We start from the raw sequence: 18907 nt of genomic DNA, 5'->3' as shown, positions 1-18907 counted from the left end.
TTTTCGTGCAATTTTTGAAAATTCGCAACATCGTTCTCAGCCAAATATGCAATTAAAATTTTTACTATAGTTTTTCATATATATATATATATATATATATATATATATATATATATATATATATATATATATATATATATATGTCTTTTCCCGTATTCCATGGCCTACAAGAGGTATCATACATCAAACATGGCAAAAATTACAGAACTTGAATTTGTTTTTTTTTAAAAAAAAAAACAAAAAAGTATCAGTGTACTTTGGCTATAGCAACCATAGCACTATATGAAAATATCGTAAAAATCAACTTTCGTATTTCACCTTTTTGATTACAAACCTCAGGTCTAAATTTTGTTTAAAAAAATTTCGATATTAAACTTTGCGAGTGATTTTCACTTAATAGGGTTCAATTAGGGCTTTTCATGGTAAAAGACAAAATTAGAGAAGCAAAAGTACTGAAGAAAACTGTTTGTTGCAATGTGCTTTTCAGAACCCAGTCCTAAAATATACAAGTTTACGCTAACGTCTGCAAAGTAACTATTTGACATACAGTGCCTAATAAAAGTCAAAGCCACTCACAAACTGGCTGGGAATAAATTCTAAGAAATATGTTTTTATGTTGGCAATGTATAGTAGTACTATATAAAACATCTTAGAAACGATGAAACAAGCCTCGTTGATAGCAAGCAACTTCATATAGATGACCGCTTTTTAAAGTATTTATTATGGCATTTGAAACATTGTACAATGTAGACAGATTTAATGTTTTCGTACAGGTTAAGAAATATCCAGCATACAAAATATGGCTGCAAAATACTGTTTAGTTTAGGACAAACAAATCTCTTGATGCTTTAAATACATTTATTCTGTTAGCAGACTGGTATTTCGCTAAACGTGTTAGGCAAGGATATTTGTTTAACACACATGGAGGCTGAGTGAGCAAAGGCAAGCAAGTGCATAATATAAGGCGTCGAAATTACAAAGTTTTACAATACTTCAGACAAGTGTTTATTACAAATTTACTGCTTGTATATTGTACTGTATATTGAATTCCTTGGACATTATTCTTTCTTTGTAAAGCAATACATTTTACCCCAATAGTTCCAATGGTAATCTGGATCGTTCTCCAACTGTAAATATTTTTAGTTATTAAATCGTTAGAGCCTATTTTCCTTATGTTGTACATAGAGTTGAAAGTTAGCACAAAAATAATTGAGCATGAGTTGAGCGCGATCGTTTCAAAAAGTTTGATTTTGAGCATGAATTAACTCACTTCATATATATAGTTAGAAAATTTGAGCAGTGGGTGCTTGACCAGATCGTGACCGATTTACCCACCAAAAAATGTTATAATATTCCAGTTAATTTGCTTTATTTTTGGTTCCTCTATCATATCTTCATATAAAGGTATCCTCTATCATATAAAGGGTAAAGACTCATAAAATGCTTCGTGTGGAGTGTTGTACTGTATGGGGCGGAAAGGTGGACCTTACGTAAAGGTGACGAAAATCGACTGGAAGCCTTCGAAATGTGGGCGTGGAGAAGAATGGAAAGAATTAGTTGGATCGAGCGGAAAACGAATGAGAGAGTGTTAGAAATGGTGGGTGAGAAAAGAACACTTTTAGATATTATTAGGAAGAGGAAGAGAAACTGGTTGGGACATTGCCTAAGAAGAGATTGTATCATGAGGGACGTCCTAGAGGGTATGGTGGCGGGAAAGAGAGGGAGGGGGCGAAAGAGACTACAATTAATGGATGATATTAAAACAGAAAGATCATACGCGAAGACGAAAGGTTAGCGGAGGACCGTGGAGCATGGAAGCTTCTCAGCTGCGGCAAGTGACCTGCCAATAAAGGCAGAATACCTATGATGATGATGATGATGATGACTATCATATCTGCGATTTTATAGCACTGTATAGGACTGATGAAGGGTGCCTATACTATCCCACTTAAAACTTCAGAAGAATTCTTCCTTATATGGGTAATTCATTATATGACTCCTCTTTTCCTTGTTTCTTCCTCCCAGCCGACGGACTATATGCTTACCCTCATTCAACCTCAAACCTGAGGCTCTCTTCGGTCGCTGGTCGGAAATGAACTAAATACATGGTACTTTACTAGAGGAGGAGAAGCATAGGAGTAGGTAGCTCAGATAAATGGTAACCTTGAACTCCCAGTATTGAAGACTTTTGTTTGTATCCTCTATAATTTAATGAGCCCAATGAATGAAGCAGAATTTCAAAGAAAGGAATTTGATATAAAATGAATGTGCAGTCTAATTACATAAAAGTTAACTAAATCACCAATAAAAATCGTCAATGTTCAAATGAGACTGCATCAGTTTAGTGTTATATGAATCTATTCTATTGACTGCTCCTGTATGTGCGAAGATGCGAGCGAAATACCTGTATTTTTAAAAATGACTTTCAAAGAAGTAAATAAAATTGAAAAGTAGAAAAAAAGTAACCTGGACTCAACTATCAAGTGAGTTCTTATGGCTTGGTTTCAACCCAAAGTGCATCTAAGTATGGTACCGCTTGCTCAACACTTCACGTTAAAACATAGTGGCTTTGAGACCTAACAAATATTTTAGGTCAGCAGTATCCGAGAATTATAATGGTTGTGCTGCACTTAACCTAAGAAGTAGCTGTTGCTGCTTCTACAGCTGGATTTTGACTGAGAACTGGTCCATCGACAAGGTCAGAAGTGCTTCTTTTATACTGTCGGTAGCCCTCCATTTAACCTTTAAAATAAGAGTGGGAAAATTACGCCTATCTGTCGGACGCGGTTCGAACCCATATGCTAAACTATTAACTATGCCACCAAATCCACTTTTTCACTAAATTTCCATGTTTTTAATTTTTCTTTTTCTTTTATTTTTCATACTTTTCTTGCTCTGCCATCATGGATAGCACAAAACGATATTGGTTTCTAGTTACTATGTTTTCAGTTTGTTTCTCTGTAGTTTCAGAGAAAGCAACGGGCTGCAAGCAAGTTTAGCCAAGCAGTGTTTTAACAAATAGAAGGAATATTTTCTTCCATACTTCTCTTCTCGATCTCATTATCTCTCTCTTTCTCTGTTTGTGCCGAGAGTAGGATTTCCGATCACATAATCGACGTCCGGCTTTAAGAGGTATTGCGCGCCTTATAAGTAACAATATAGCCCTATATATATATATATAGCCCTATATATATAAATATATATATATATTTGGGAGACACACTGGGGTGTTTAATACCAAGAAATATTTTTGTTTACTTAGGTATTTTTTACTTGTTTATTTTAGCCAAGTAGAAATATTGGTTCTTTTGTAAATTGAGTTGGTATCGTTGCCTGCAACCACTGACCTTCGCCATTGTTCGTCGTACTTTGACGGAGTGAAGAGTTCCTGCAGGGAATATAAGTAGCACTCTTATCTGGATGGAATTTAGTTATAGATGACATGATTTTCGAAGAAAATGTACTAAGAACAAGTGAAGAGATACAAAAGCAGACTGAGAAAAATCAATTTAAGACAAAGTGACCACAACAATACAGAAGTACTTTTGGCATTTTTATTGTTTCTTACTTGAGTGGGGCACAGAGAGTCGCCCGCACAAATGTGGAAGAATCTTGGTGTCCTACTTTTGGATCCTTGATTTAACTAACAACCATGCCACTTAACAGATTGAAATTCATATTAACCTGCTTGAGATTTGATGTCAAAGATTCCAGGCAACAAAGACGAGCAACTGATAAATTTACTCGAATTCGCGATATTTCGGAACAATTTATAGAAAACTACCAATCTTTGTATACCGCCTCTGAGTGCGTTAAAATAAATGAGCAGCTGCTAAGATTCAGAGGACGATGTTCCTTCAGAGTCAATATGAGAAATAAACCCGATAAGTGTAGGCTAAAAGTAGTGATGATAAATGAGGCGGAAACATTTTATATGCTAAATGCAAAACCATATGTAGTTAAAGTTACACCTTCTAATGCAGAACCATTACCTTCTTACTATGTAAGAACTTTTAGCGAAACGATTAATGGAACCAACTGAAACATAATAGTAGTCAATAGGTTTAGCTCTGTGCTATTATTTCACCAAACGCTTCAAAAGCACCAAATAACGATGGTTTGAACCTTGGAGTCAAATAAACCATCAGAAACACCTCCATCATTTACTGCAATGTAACCACAATGTACTTCATACTTTGCATTTGATAATGACAAGATCCTCGTGTCATATTTTCAAAAATACAACAAAAACGTATTACTGCTGTCTTCTATGCATCTATACAAGGACGTTGAAGAAGCCACTAATAAACTACAAGTTACATTGTTTTACAACTCAAAGAAAGGAGGCACAGTTTCATTTGACCAATTATGTCATTCATACACCGTGTCGAGGAGTACTAACCGTTGGCCGCTACGATTGTGATATGGAATGAAGGACCAAAGTACCATAAACGCCATGATCCATTACAATTTGGGGATGCAAAATACAAAGATGCAAAGAAGGAAGTTATTAAAAGAGCTATCTTTGTCAATGATTAAGCCATTTTTCCAAACACTCAGGCGCAGTATGCGCTAAACGATTTGTGAAATACTGAAAGTGCAAACCATTCAACCAGTATCACCACCCGAAGCAGGACCGGCTCTCTAGAGGAGTTGTAGCTTCTTTTTCCGTTCACGAGATAGAAAAACAGAAAATAGACACATTGTCAGTGAAAGATATACATGTGATAAACATAGAGTAAAACTTTCCTATGAATTCCAAGACTAAAATTGCCGTGAATGAAAACGTAAGAAAATAGTTTGCCTAGATATCATCAAGTGCTGTATCAATTAACAACTTTCGTAATTTTTTTATGAATATAATATATGTTATACATGTTCAGTTCCTTATCACCAACCTAACTCATTTGAAAATAGTTTTATTTTGATATTCGAAATTACTTTGCAAAATTCGCACAAAAATGCCATAAGGACATTCCATGTGAAATAACCAATGAAATGGCAAAATTTGGCCTGACGATCTTAGATTTTTAAAATTGGTGTACAGCTTTATAACAGTGGGAGATGAACAAATCCCAAATATGCTCCTACTCCTAAAAGTGTCCCCATACAGGGTGTTCAAAAATGTAAAAAACGGCATTTTTCCAGTTAGAGTGATTATTAAAAATTGTCATAAAATGGATAATATGTGAACTAAAGACGTGGAAAAGCACCATTGGAAAGCTTAAAGATCGCTCTACAAGTTGTATTATATTGAAGAAACCTGTAAAATAAAAAATAACACTTCAAAAATTCAAATTCAAATTTGAATTTTGAATTTCATATAGAAATGTCCCTCTGAAGTTGTTCACGATTGTCCAGATTGTAGACTCATATATGTACTAAAACACCACAAAGTTGCATTTTGAGCACTCAATGGGATCGGATTCAAAATTCAACATAAACCAAGCATTGCACGATATTGACCATGTGAATATCTGGGTTCAGGTTGATAACTATTTGCCTGAGCTATTTACCTGCAGCATTATATTCAATTTCATTTGTTTCTTGATGTATTCATATGAATTTACACAATTATCCACCTTTCGAGTTATTTAAAGAGGTATTACATTTCCAAACAGTACTTGATACAGATTATTATTCATGTTAGTCAGTATGGATGTTTGTAAATTTATATTAGCTACATTGATATATGTTATTTTCATTCCTTTTTGTTCAGAATTGCTATTACAGATCTTACTATGAATGGGAGGGATATATTTCCCTCCCTTTCACAATATATGTATCAAATGTGTTATGAAACACAGTGTCACTGTTCACAATCACTTCACACACTTTCAGCACAAACAATTAGTCAATAAATTCTTTTTCCTATTTCAATTATCCACTTCCACATATCTGTGACAGCAATCCTGAAACAAAGGAATAAACATAACATATATCAATGTAGCTAATATAAATTTACAAACATCCATACTGACTAACATGAATAATAATCTGTATCAAGTACTGTTTGGAAATGTAATACCTCTTTAAATAACTCGAAAGGTGGATAATTGTGTAAATTCATATGAATACATCAAGAAACAAATGAAATTGAATATAATGCTGCAGGTAAATAGCTCAGGCAAATAGTTATCAACCTGAACCCAGATATTCACATGGTCAATATCGTGCAATGCTTGGTTTATATTGAATTTTGAATCGGATCCCACTGAGTGCCCGAAATGCAACTTTGTGGTGTTTTAGTACACATATGAGGCTATAATCTGGACAATTTTGAACAAATTCATAGGGATTTTTCTATGCGAAATTCAAAATTCAGATCTTAATTTGAATTTTTGAAGTGTTATTTTTATTTTACAAGTCTTTTAATATAGTACAACTTGTAGAGCAATCTTTAAGTTTTCCAATGGTTTTGTTCCATGTCTCTAGTGCACATATTAACCATTTTATGACAATTTATATCAATCACTGTAACTGAAAAATGCATATTTTTGACAGTTTTGAACACCCTGTATGGAGACACTTTCAGGAGGAGAGAGATAATATTTGGAATTTTTTCATCCTCCACTGTAATAAAGCTGTACACCAATTTCTACAAAAATCTGATATGGTCAAGACTGATTACTTGTTGATTTGACATGGAATGTCCCCATATCTTCTTACTTATAATGTATAATTATATAAATATTGCTTCAATGAAATAAAAATGTACACACTCAAGAGCAATCATCTAAAGATAAATAGTAACAACTCTATTAATAACGAAAGTAATTACAAATTATTCTACAGTCAATTAAGTGAAAGGGTTTGTAACACTCCAGAGTGACTACTATGTTGGCATTTATCAAGTGTGCCTCCTAATATATATATATATATATATATATATATATATATATATATATATATATATATATATATATATATATATATATATATATAATTTCTAAGAACTGAAGTACGTATTTTCAATACTTATAAAAATAGTAATTCAATAAACCATAAGATGAAAATAATATATTTTAAATTAAATATAGAGAAAACTAAATACGTAGAAGTTCGTCGGGATCATAATATTGCAAATTATGATGGTTGCATTAAAATATCAAATACTTTCGACAGAGTGGATACTGTCAAATATCTACTACTAATATTAACAGGCCAAAATCATACCCACGAAGAAATTGAATGTAGACTAAAGGCAAGGAATTGATGTTATTATCCAGTTCAAAATCTTTTGTCGTCGCTAATTCTGGCGAAGAATTTGAAGCTTAAAATGTATAAAACAATAATCATCTTTGTGGTCCTGTAATGATAAACGAACGAGGTCAAATGCTTATCGATTTCTGTAGGCAACATGATCTGGTGATGATGAACACGTAGTTTAAAAAAAGAGAAACCAAGCTGTACACTTGGAAAAGTCCAGGAGATAAAAGCTACAAAATCGATAACATTCTTGTGTAGCAACGTTTTAGGAATAGTGTACGAGACGTAAAGGCACTGTCAGGAGCGAACATTGATTCGGATCACAATCTACTGGTGGCGGAAGTGCAAACCTGGTTCAAGTCGATCAAGAGAAATGGGAGGAGAAATCGAAAATGGAACTTAGGGTGACTAAGAAATATCGACGATGATGTGAAAGAAGAAATTGAAGAAAAATTCTGTGCAATGGGCGATGTTGTTGTCAATATGGAAAATAGTTGGGGAAGAGTTAAACAGATTCTACTTGACACACTCCACAATAACATTGGGAGGATGGAAAGAGCACCGACAAAACCATGGATAACTGAAGCGATGCTTAAGAAGACATAGAAATGCAAAAGGGTGAAAAATTGGACATCAAATAATACAGTAGGTTGAATAATGACTTGAGAAGAGAGACGGACAAAGCCAAAGAAAAGTACATGGAACAGATATGTGAAGAAATAATGGAACTTCAACGGTGCGGTAGATATTATCTGATGCACCAGAGAACACTAGAATTAGGAGGGAAAGCTAACGAAAGTATACGAACGTTCGGCATCGAAGATCAACAAGGTAATGTAACCACTGACCATCAAAAAATCCTTAAAATTTGGAAGAAATACATAAGATTTGTATGATCAGAAGAACCGCCCCATAGATATTGCGACTGAAGCAGAGGAAGAAGTGGATGATGATGAAAGAGGACCCAGTATATGGAAAAGTGAAGTAGTACAAGCAATCAAAGACATGTGAAGGAGAAAGGCCATTGGAGAATACGACATACCAGTATATTTGCTCAAGAGATTATAAGACAACGCAATGAAAGTATTGACTTCACTTATTAACAAGATCTACCTGAGTGGAGAATGGCCAAAGGATTTTCTTGATGTTACAATGATTGCATTGCCCAAGAGAAAGCAAGCAAAGAAGTGCAGCTATCAGAGAACCATTAGCCTGATTTCCCACACTGGAAAGATCATTTCACTCATACTGAATAGGCTGCTGGAAAGTAAGATAAATGAGAGGTTAGAAGAAGATCAATCTGGATTCCGGAAACGAAAAGGCACCAGAGATGCTATTGGATTGTTGAGAATTATATCAGAAAGAATGCTTGATGTAAAGGAAGAGTTGTGTTTGTGCTTCGTCGACAGGGGAAAAGCTTTCGACCAAGTCAGTTGCACGAAACTTCTAAAAATATTTCAAGAATTCGGGGTCAAAAGGAGAAATCGATGACTCATTCAAAACCTGTACACTGGACAACGAGTGAAGCTGCGCTTGAATGAAGGAGAAACCAATAGCGTGGAGATTGGAAGAGAAGTCAGACAAGGATGTAGTTTGTCGCCCCAATTATTCAACATTTACAGTGAATGTTTAATGAAAGAAGCATTAATGGGAATTGGCGATTTCAAGATTGGAGGGCAGATCATTAACAAGATCAGGTATGCAGATGATAAGCTTATAATAGCTAAATCCAAAGGAGGACTACAGGAGATGATTGACAAAATAGTTGACACTGGAAAACTTTATGAAATTGAAATTAAAATCGAAATTAAAATCTTCATTTATGAAATCTGTGTGGTATAAATAAATTTTTATCCTGGTAGAACGCACAGCAAGAATACATATTAATAGTATTAAATAAATTCAAACACTTGTAAATATTAAACTCACATTTAGAAATATATTCTTTTAATTCCTATTGCACAATTTGCATTCATGCCTGCTCAAAAACATAAGGTTATTAGTAATATTTTGGTCAAGATTGAGATAAGTTCAAAAATGACAACTACACAGAATGAGAGAGAGAGAGAGAGAAATCTAATGAGAATAATGATATCTGCCACAGATACAGTTCTTTATGAACGGACTTTTGTCAAGAAACTTGTAAGTTCCACCACCTTCATGCTCGTTTTTCTCGAAAACAGAATTTACCCACTTATATAATTATGGTCTTAAATCATTCAAATATAGAAAACTTTTATTGTTGAAACCATTAAAAGCTGTACAGTAATACAATAACAATATCAATTTCTCATTTCTTTTTTGGTATTGGAAACGAAAATGCTAGTAATGCAACTAAGCATTGAATTTTTAGTCGTTGGAAGAAAATGACGCATTCCTATAAGCTGTAATGTTATCACAAACATACCTACAGTAATGCCTACTTTGGTTCATAATTTAACAATAAATGATATTCTTCTTGCTTCTTATTCTTTATTCAAACTAACTTTCAATTACAAAGACAAATAGTAAAACCCTCTTTCGGATCATTATTAGTTTAAATATATCACTTATATTTACTTGTTAAAAATATAAATCAATAAGCAACAGACTCTGCAAATGACGTGGGCAAGATTTCACTCCCAGCATAACCAACCGAAAAGTAACCATCATATTCCAAAATATCAGCCACTTCTACGGGACTCTACTAGAAGAAAAGAGAGTGTCATAGACTTCTCCAAAGTCACTTCAACTCTTCTCTCCGCTTCGAACAACACCCATCATGGGTTGTTCACATTCTGTCTGTAAGTTGAAATAAATTGACTTTTTATCTTACAATCCAGGAATCTAATCTAATGATAGCACAGCATAGATTCTAATTACTTGTATGGTAATATATATAACATGTTAGACCGACGGCTAGGTGGTGTCTAGGTTGCTCTTCTTTGTTAATTGGATTTTATGACTGATTATTATAGACAAAATACGGTTAAGTAGAATTAGCATGTTACCATCCTGTAAAAGTATTCATTCACTCCTAAAATCACGTAACCAATGTGGCGGTATCGCGAACAAGCCCATTTATGCCTAACTGGTTATATCGCATCACAAAATGAAGTTAAAAGCTGCATTCTGATATCAAATTAAAGATAATGAATGTCAAAAGTTATTTGAGTTAGTACAACTCTTATATAATGCCACCATCTTTATATATGGCGACATTTATCTGCAAAGTTTGGGTTTCTTCGTTGCGTAGCTGGTTATATCGCATCACAAAATGAAGTTAAAAGCTTCATTCTGAAGTCAAATTAAAGATAATGAATGCCAAAAGTTATTTGAGTTAGTACAACTGTTACATAATGCCGCCATCTTTATATATGGCGACATTTATCTGCAAAGTTTGGGTTTCTTCGTTGCCTAACTGGTTATACGGCATCACAAAATGAAGTTAAAAGCTTCATTCTGATGTCAAATTAAAGATAATGAATGCCAAAAGTTATTTGAGTTAGTACAACTCTTATATAATGCCGCCATCTTTATATATGGCGACATTTATCTGCAAAGTTTGTGTTTCTTCGTTTCTTTATGTTTGCTTCATGGCGGCTAACTTTGAAGCTACAAGAGATATGGTAACTCGCCTCGAAGTAAACTTTGTAGAGTGTAATCTCACCTTTATTATTTTTAGAAATATTATTTCTCTATCTTTGAAACTAAAGAAAGTAGCTCATTTTAAGCAGGAGAAAGTGCTGAATTTTGTGACCATTAATTATGATGAAATCTGCTTTGCATTTTTTAAAAACACGTTTTTATTACTTATTATAATTATAACAATTCGGAACCCATAGAATGTACGTTACCATGCTATGAAAATGTCCGTTTGAGAGCAGTCTTGAAGAGCAAGTAGGCCGCCGATACATTATGACTATCTATTACATAATAGCGATTTACAAATTTGTAATACGAACGGATCACTCAACGGATGAATCAGTGTCACAGTCTAGTCGTGGTAAAAAGGAACGTTCTTGGTTTACAAGTTAAACGCAAGTACATGCATTAGTACACTGAACTCCTTGTATGGCACAAACACATACATTCCTGTCTTCTATAGCTTTTAGTCTTTGTGTAAGAACAGCTAACAATTTCCAATATTTCTTTTGGAGCGATGTCTGCAGTTGTCCATTTTATGATAAGATCGTCATAGCTTCTTTCTCAACCGTGTCCAACTATGTCCCAAAATTTTCCTGAGTTTCTAAGGAGTGCTTACAGATATGTGCTTAGTAATTTGATAGCAGCAGATGGTGCCATAGTTGTTCATTTGTTGGTGGAAGCAAATGTGGCACAAGTTGACTCATGCAAATGAGGCTGTACCTTGTTGTACCCATGTCATTACTATTAGTTATACTGTACATTCTACTGGTATACTTAATGAAACATGGAAAGAGTTTCTGTAGTGAATTCAGCCCCAGGGTATTTCCAAGGCCTAGAAAAAGTTCAAGATATTGTTCGTGCTTCTGCAATAAAGGAAAGGTTTTATTTTTTATTTTTCCGACAAACGCAAATGCTTCTACTAAATCGCAACCAGTAAAAGCGTGATAAACCCAGAAGAGCGTGTTTAAATTCATGGTCTCATCAAGATGATGAAAATTAATAACTGCCTGCCTGTTCTTAATTCCTGTTTTCAAATATATTTTTACATCAAACGTTGGCGAAAATGCAAGCAATACTATTTCAGCACCATAGTAGCACTATTTCAACAATAGTATTTCAATATACAACAACACTTCTACACTCATTATATAAGGCTGATTTGTGTGAAAAATTAGTCGAGCGTGAGCTTCCTCTTGATAGCACTAGAGACTGGGAACCAGGTAAACAGACATTTCAGTAATCAGTATGCATTTTTACCATATGTAACAATTAGTTGCTTTCCAGGTATTTGTGACTGGTATTTCGTTGTTTTCCACTCTTGAGGAAGAAAGTGAATAAGTTCCATTTTATTTTGTAAATTGCTTTAAAAAGCGCATCCAATTTGATTGAGGTGTTGGTGTTTTCTGATCGTCTACCGCAAAGCTACAATTCAAGTGTGTTTTATGCACTTTAGTGGTGTTTAGTGCACTTCGAAAATGCTCTCAGTTTTATATGGATGTTTGTAAACATCGGCTACAAAGTCCACCCGTTTTACACCTTTCTGGAAGTAAAGTAAGGTCGCTGTTTCAGATACTAATTCTGCTAATGGGCTCCATGATTTTGGGATGGAAAGTAGATCATTAAGTATTGACATCCCATCAATTGTTACGGAGTCAGTTGTGCCAAGACTTTCACAATTAAATATGGAACATTTCTCTTCAATATGAATGACCAGAGCAGATTTCTTACACCTGATCATTTCACCATCACTTGTGGTGAAACATGGAGGAATAGAAGTTGGTTGAAATTTCATCACATATTTCATGTCGAGTTTCCTTTTTGACTAATAATAGCGAATCGAGCAAATAATTCACTATCACTCTTCACTTGCACAGACCATTCTTTCAGTTTTACGATCTTACGTACTGGGATAGCAGCTGATGGTATTCTTGTTGGAGAATAGAAGTTGATTTCATTTTGCTGCAGTTGCTTCTCGGTGAACTATAACCCAGGTTCTCTCCTACTATATCGGCTTCAAGAATCATATTTCAAGCGGCGCTATGAAGTTCTCTTCCAGAACTGAGGACAGTAACACATGATCAAGGTGTAAATGCGTTTACACCCCACTCATGACATGTTTGAACTAACTGATGTAGACCAGTTTAGTACCGCTTCATCCGGCTGTGACTGAAATCAGATCGAGTATTGTCTTCACTTCCATTTACTCAGATTCCTGCAAATTCTTGACAACGTTGGGCTACTCCAGTACGTACATGTTGAGAGAGAATTCATAATCTAGGGCATCTTAAGTTTTACTGAATTTTATGATGCACCCTTTAACTTTCATGCTTCTCTTCATTCTCTCCACGACACAATCAATTACGACACCACTGAAGGGTAAAGCACTGATGTAGGCAGAAAACCCACAGGGTCGAAGGTAGGTATTAGCTTGTGGATATACGAGCGGTAGAGACATCATTGTGATCCAGTAATAAGTCAAATGTCTGGCATAGTTATGGTGTTCATACGCAAATATAAAGGTATTATCTTTCTTATGCAAAACAATAAAATAAAATAGAAGTAAAAATCCCAGTCAGCCTCTCTGACTGCTATTATTAAACCAAAAGCAACTCACACATGTGAAGAAATTATTCTCACAGTTGAAACATTGATCCATGGGTACGGTTGGAACATGTTTCCCAAACAGTTTTCAGGTTCATAAAAGATTCATATGATAAAACTTCTTTCGCAGATTTTGACAAAGCAGACTTCCGAATTGTCTGAATTTCCTCACCTGTACATGATAAGGCATCTTGTGACATAGAGGTCTGTCAGTTTCTATTATCCAATTGAGAAACACTTGTAGTTTCGGGACCATCATACTTTCGTAGATGAGTTTCAAGGATCTCACGAGATTGATGTGCATTCACAGCTCTGTATGACACATACAAGCATCTATATTTTCTGGTTCCGGTTGAGTCCTCCGCTTCTTTTTTCGAGTATCTGATGAGTTATTTTATCCCAGAGGCCTGTAACATCCACAAAGGTCCATTTACAGAGTGGAAAATTCACCAAACTGTTTTAGCGGAAAAGTTAAATATATTCCCGGGACCAGTGCTCTTATTATAAAATTTTATTGTCAACCTTACGGCATTCTCCCACCTTTCCTCACAGAAATGTATAACGAATCCCGACTCATACCCCTAGTGGAACTCTTTGTTTACCGCTGGTATTATAGTCCTCGTATTTCAACATGTAGGTTCACACGATTTCGATAATTTTCGACCACCTAACTATCTTAATATTGACCAGAAAATTTAGTCGCTTTGCCTTGCCTCCTCTTTAAAGCCGTTTGTACATCCGTGATTAGTATAGTTTAAAACATACAAAACCTTAGTACTTAGCTCTAGATAGTATTTGGGAAGGTATTCGTTGGTGTTACAAAACAAGTTCTCCGTATTTTGGTAAATTAGCTTCTGTAAGATATTTAACAGCTTCTGTAAGGTGTTGTCGCATAATTACATGTTGGAGTGCTTGTAAACTATGGTTTCTGAGAAAATTTTTTTCTAATTTACTCAAATTTCTTTATACCAACGACATGTGAAATTAGAAGTTAATGGTGTCTGTAAGAAGAATATCAAGAATATCAATGTTCGTCAAGGTATTGCGCAAGATTTCCCTTATAGGAGTGTTCCATTATGTATAGCCGGGTAATATTTTACCTTTTATATATTTATATTATAATACTTTTTGTTTCTTACATAATTCTTTTCTATGTAAAAAATGCATTAACATCATACGAAAACAAACAGGGCAACTGTTGTTGAAAAATCACTGTCTACGATGGATCACGCGACTGTTTATTTATCAGAAAGTGGTTGCGGATTTGGTCCTAAAATATTCAACTTCAAATCTAGTTGCTGTTGTCTATAGAATGTGCCAAGATCTCTGTTTATCCTCCGAGACACTTCCCAGATCGACTTTATGTGTACCACTATGCTACATTAAGGTACAAGCTCTCTTCCATATACAACTTAGGGTTTGCATTGTTTTATACTTCAGGAATGGATTTATTGATATTATCTATTTGCTTATCTTACGAAGCCACCTTGAAAATTTTCCCGTCAAACAACTATATAAGAGACTATCCTCTAACACAGTTTCCGCTCTTTGTACCTCACTCAATCAGAAACTTTAACAAAATATGTATGAACATTCATGTTCCAATTCTGTCCCCTGCCATGCAATCTCTCAAGTACAGCAAATTCTACTTCGGAAACCTCTATAAATTGGGTATCCGAAGTACTTCTTTTTGTAGTACCTTTCATGCTCAAGACACTTTACAAAACCGACTAGATAGGTTGATCATGGAACTCAACAATCTGGTTTCACTATCAAAATTGATATCTCTCTCTCCGTAACAACTTATTCTACTATTCATTGTACATCACTAATGTTTTCTTATTATCAATTTTGATCCTGTACTAAAAAGAATCTACTTTTAAATACAATAAGGGTACAATAAAGTATTTCTAGAAGGTGGTAAAGTAGGGACACCTAATCGTAAGGTGTTCAGTTTGATTTCTGTTTCGGACATATTTGGTGTGTAACGATATTCCACAATGAGAGAATCATGATGTAAAATAATTACATTAAAATAAAGTTATACAATAACTTCCAGATATAAGTAATTTTTATTTTTAAAATGTAACATCTGTGATATAGTGGGTGTTGGCAGAACGCCGGTATATTATATGTGAATGTTAATACAAATGAATTAAAACGTGTAATTGCTATACAGAAGTGTGTGTTGTGTATTTATCTGCAGCTATATGTCAGAGAAACCAACGGCAGATTTCCAAATTATATGTTTTGGTAATAAAACCGGAAGTGGTACATCTATAACTTCCGGTTGCAATAGAGGGATAAGATCCGAAGTGAAACCTGTTCTTCAGACGCTGAGTCTACATGATCTCTTTCTGCATACTGCAATTTTTGATCCACCCCGAGGTTAATCGACTACAAATCAGGATGGCAGACAGACGTGTGCTGATTACGTGGTCGCCCATGGAAGTGCCTGTTGTTATCCGGTATGAACGGGCACGTAGTAGTAGTGTGTCCGTCATCCATGAGCACGTACAGACCGTGTAGGGTGAAGGGTGTAGGGTATGTCTTATAAAATAATTGGTTGCTCGTGTTGCACGTTCAGTGAAGGAGGTTGAAATAGACGTCCCTCCACGTCCATGAATTAAAACAACATTCCTGACTCAGAAGAAACCAGACTCAGGATCACAAAAAGAGGGCGAGAATGGGAATCAGTCTCGATGACTTGATGCGGTACGCGCGAGAGGGAAATGAGTGCCTGTTCAAAATCATCACAGGCGGTGAGAGAGTTTGCACCACTTTATCCCAGAAATCAAGGCCTTCAATGACGTGGAAGCATCTCAGTTCACCAATGAGGAAAAAATCAGTGTCGCCCTCTGCAAGAAAGGTTACGGCTACAGTGTTTTGGTATGCGAAATATGGGATTCTCCTTGATTTATTCCATGAAAGGACCATCAATGCGACATGCTACTATGACACCCTCACCAAACTTAGATCCGCCATCCGACGAAAGAGACCAGGGCTCTTGAGTGAAGGTGTTGTGCTCTTCGACGATAACGCAAAACAACAAACAGCAAGGCTCACACAAATCAGATTCGTCGCTTCAGATAGGAGAGATTGGAGCACGCTGCCTACAGCCCTAATTTTGCCCCATCGGACTTTTACCTGTCCGCTGTGTTGAAAGCTTCTCTCTCGAGACGTCAGTTCCAAAGCAATGCTGAGGTGAAGTAGGCTGTGCGACAATTCCTTGAATCGCAGCGGCGCCGACTTTTACGAGAGTGGTTACTTTAACTGATTGCATGCTGTAACAAATGTCTCAATGTAGAAAAATAGTGCAAGGTGAAAAAATGACGAAGCTTACTTTCGGAATTTCCCTAAAAGGAATGGAAGTGGTATACGATAGTAAATGATTGGTATTTATAGAGTGTTCAATAAAGTGAATATAATCTATCTTTGGAAGTAATCTGCGTGAGGAAAGAAACCATCTGTGTGTTTCAATTAGTTAACAAAGTACATATTGTACAATAAACTTAATAATTTCAGTTTATTGTTGCTCTTGAAATTCAAAGTAATTCTTAATGCAATTTTTGTTTTCTAATTAATATCGAAAGTAGTAATATTTAATCTAATTAATATTCTAGAATTGTTTGTGTTTAATAACTACTGCTATCGTACATATCAAACTACAGTCATGCACTTCAATACATTTATAAATAGTTCTAGTTCATTATCTATAGTTTTGCTTACACACAAGTACACAACTTTAAGGAGAATCTCAGAGTCTTATTTCTTGACGAAAACTCACTCTTCGTTAGTATACAAGATACCTTTGGAATCAAAATTAAGAAAGGAACAAACAGATGAACACCTTTGAACAATAATGTGAATATCAAAGATGACTGTTAAATTAATATTTAATACGATCAATGAAGGAGACGCTTTAAAATGCTCAATTTATTGACTAAACGAAGCATGTATTTAGTATTTCTATAATTTACTAAGCATACTAAGAAAGAATATACGCACTTGTTGCTTTAGTAACGGCACTAATTATAAAAGGAAAGTTAGCATTCCATCCTCCAGACGTCAGTACATACACTTTTACTTCATACTCAGTATGTGGAGTGAGATTTCTGAAAGTTACTGAAGTACTCTCAGTTTCACCCCTTTGTAATGGAATGTCGCTGCCGAGTTGAAATAATTCATATTTGTAACCATAAAGAAAACCATTGATATCTCTGCAATTTTCGGGAGGACTCCAGTAAACCGTTATATTGTTGTTTGTTCTCAAAATTGGATTATCGCTTGGAGAAGGCTGAACAAGCGGAACTGAAAAAGAAAAATAAGTACAATTACAATAACTGTTTTATTCTTGCCGAAACATATACTCAATTCTAATTCAGACTTAGATCACTGAGAAACAGATATAGAATAATGTAGAAGATCTATTTTATTAACTGTAATGTCCTTAATATATTAGAGCTACACATTCAGAGCCGTAGCTATGGCGGGCAAGCGGGGCATTAAAAAAAGAAGGCGCCGAACGAGCAAGAAGAGAGAGAACGTTGGAAATGAGTAAAAGACGGGTCGCCCTGAAACAAAAATATTTGTTTTTTATTATATAAATTGTCGGTTTGCAAAGAAATAGATTTGTTAAAAATTTTCTTGGTATCTATCCTCGCAGTCCAAACGTGTCAATAAAAGTAACAACAAATTTTTACTTATTACTTAAAGAAAATTATTATATATGATTTGTTAATGACGACATAATATATATGCTGCTAAGTAATGACTTATAGTGTACCCAGGAGTGTTTTCAGTCAGAAAGCTTCAAAGTCTGAAATACGTGTTCGGTCTTTTCGGTGATCATGAGTTTTGTTAGTTAATGATTCTTGTTCATACAATAGGATTAATCAAAATGTTATGAATGAAGGTATGTAAAATGAGAGGAGGGAAGAGACTCACACAAGCATCTGTTTGCAGGAATATTGAAAATGAAGGTAAACAAAGGGAATAATAACATTTTCGAACTTTAAGCAGTTGTAAATTAGGGGTTTAACGAGTTAGAAGTTAGTCCAATGAATTTGGTCTTTTTCGAGACCTGATCACTGCCAGACTTTTTTGTTATTCAATTACAAATGAAATGCCGCCAACTTGAAGGAATTTATTAGGATCATTTCTCCATCAATTACTTGCAGCGCCGGGATTTTGTTGTGCGTACGTATCTAATTGTGTGATATTTCTATCTATCTACATACATACAAAAGATATATACACATTATATATGTACGTCTGTTATTCCATATTTAATATGTTAATAATAAGTAAGCTTAAATTCAAAATTTTCATTTATTGTGCAATCAGATAATTACCATAATTTCAAATACATGTAGTAGCCAAATTATATTTTGGATTTTAAGTACAAACATTAAATATATACTTCACCTCCATCGATCAATATTGAGAAATCCGGAAAGAAGGCTCCTTC

General features: G+C 34.8%; 1 protein-coding gene across 2 annotated transcripts in view; it reads right to left on the bottom strand.

The window, feature by feature from the left end:
* The window catches only part of LOC145673395 (uncharacterized), a 476309-nt gene that overhangs the window by 28723 nt on the left and 428679 nt on the right, over positions 1-18907 (bottom strand). Inside the window, exons 23-24 of one of the 2 annotated variants that reach the window (XM_081743055.1) lie at positions 17446-17748; positions 9662-9990 (exon numbers count right to left, since the gene is read on the bottom strand). In XM_081743055.1, the coding sequence (XP_081599181.1) occupies positions 9980-9990; positions 17446-17748 (314 nt within the window). In that variant the 3' untranslated portion in view covers positions 9662-9979. Of the gene's footprint in view, positions 1-9661; positions 9991-17445; positions 17749-18907 lie in introns of those variants that run through there. The other variant, XM_081743054.1, reaches the window with a different exon arrangement.

Source organism: Thermobia domestica, chromosome 16 (assembly GCF_964235325.1).
Source record: "Thermobia domestica chromosome 16, izTheDome1.hap1.1, whole genome shotgun sequence".
Classification (NCBI taxonomy): Eukaryota; Metazoa; Arthropoda; class Insecta; order Zygentoma; family Lepismatidae; genus Thermobia; species Thermobia domestica.
The sequence above is the reverse complement of the archived record's forward strand: the minus strand, read 5'-3'. Positions and strand labels throughout refer to the sequence as shown.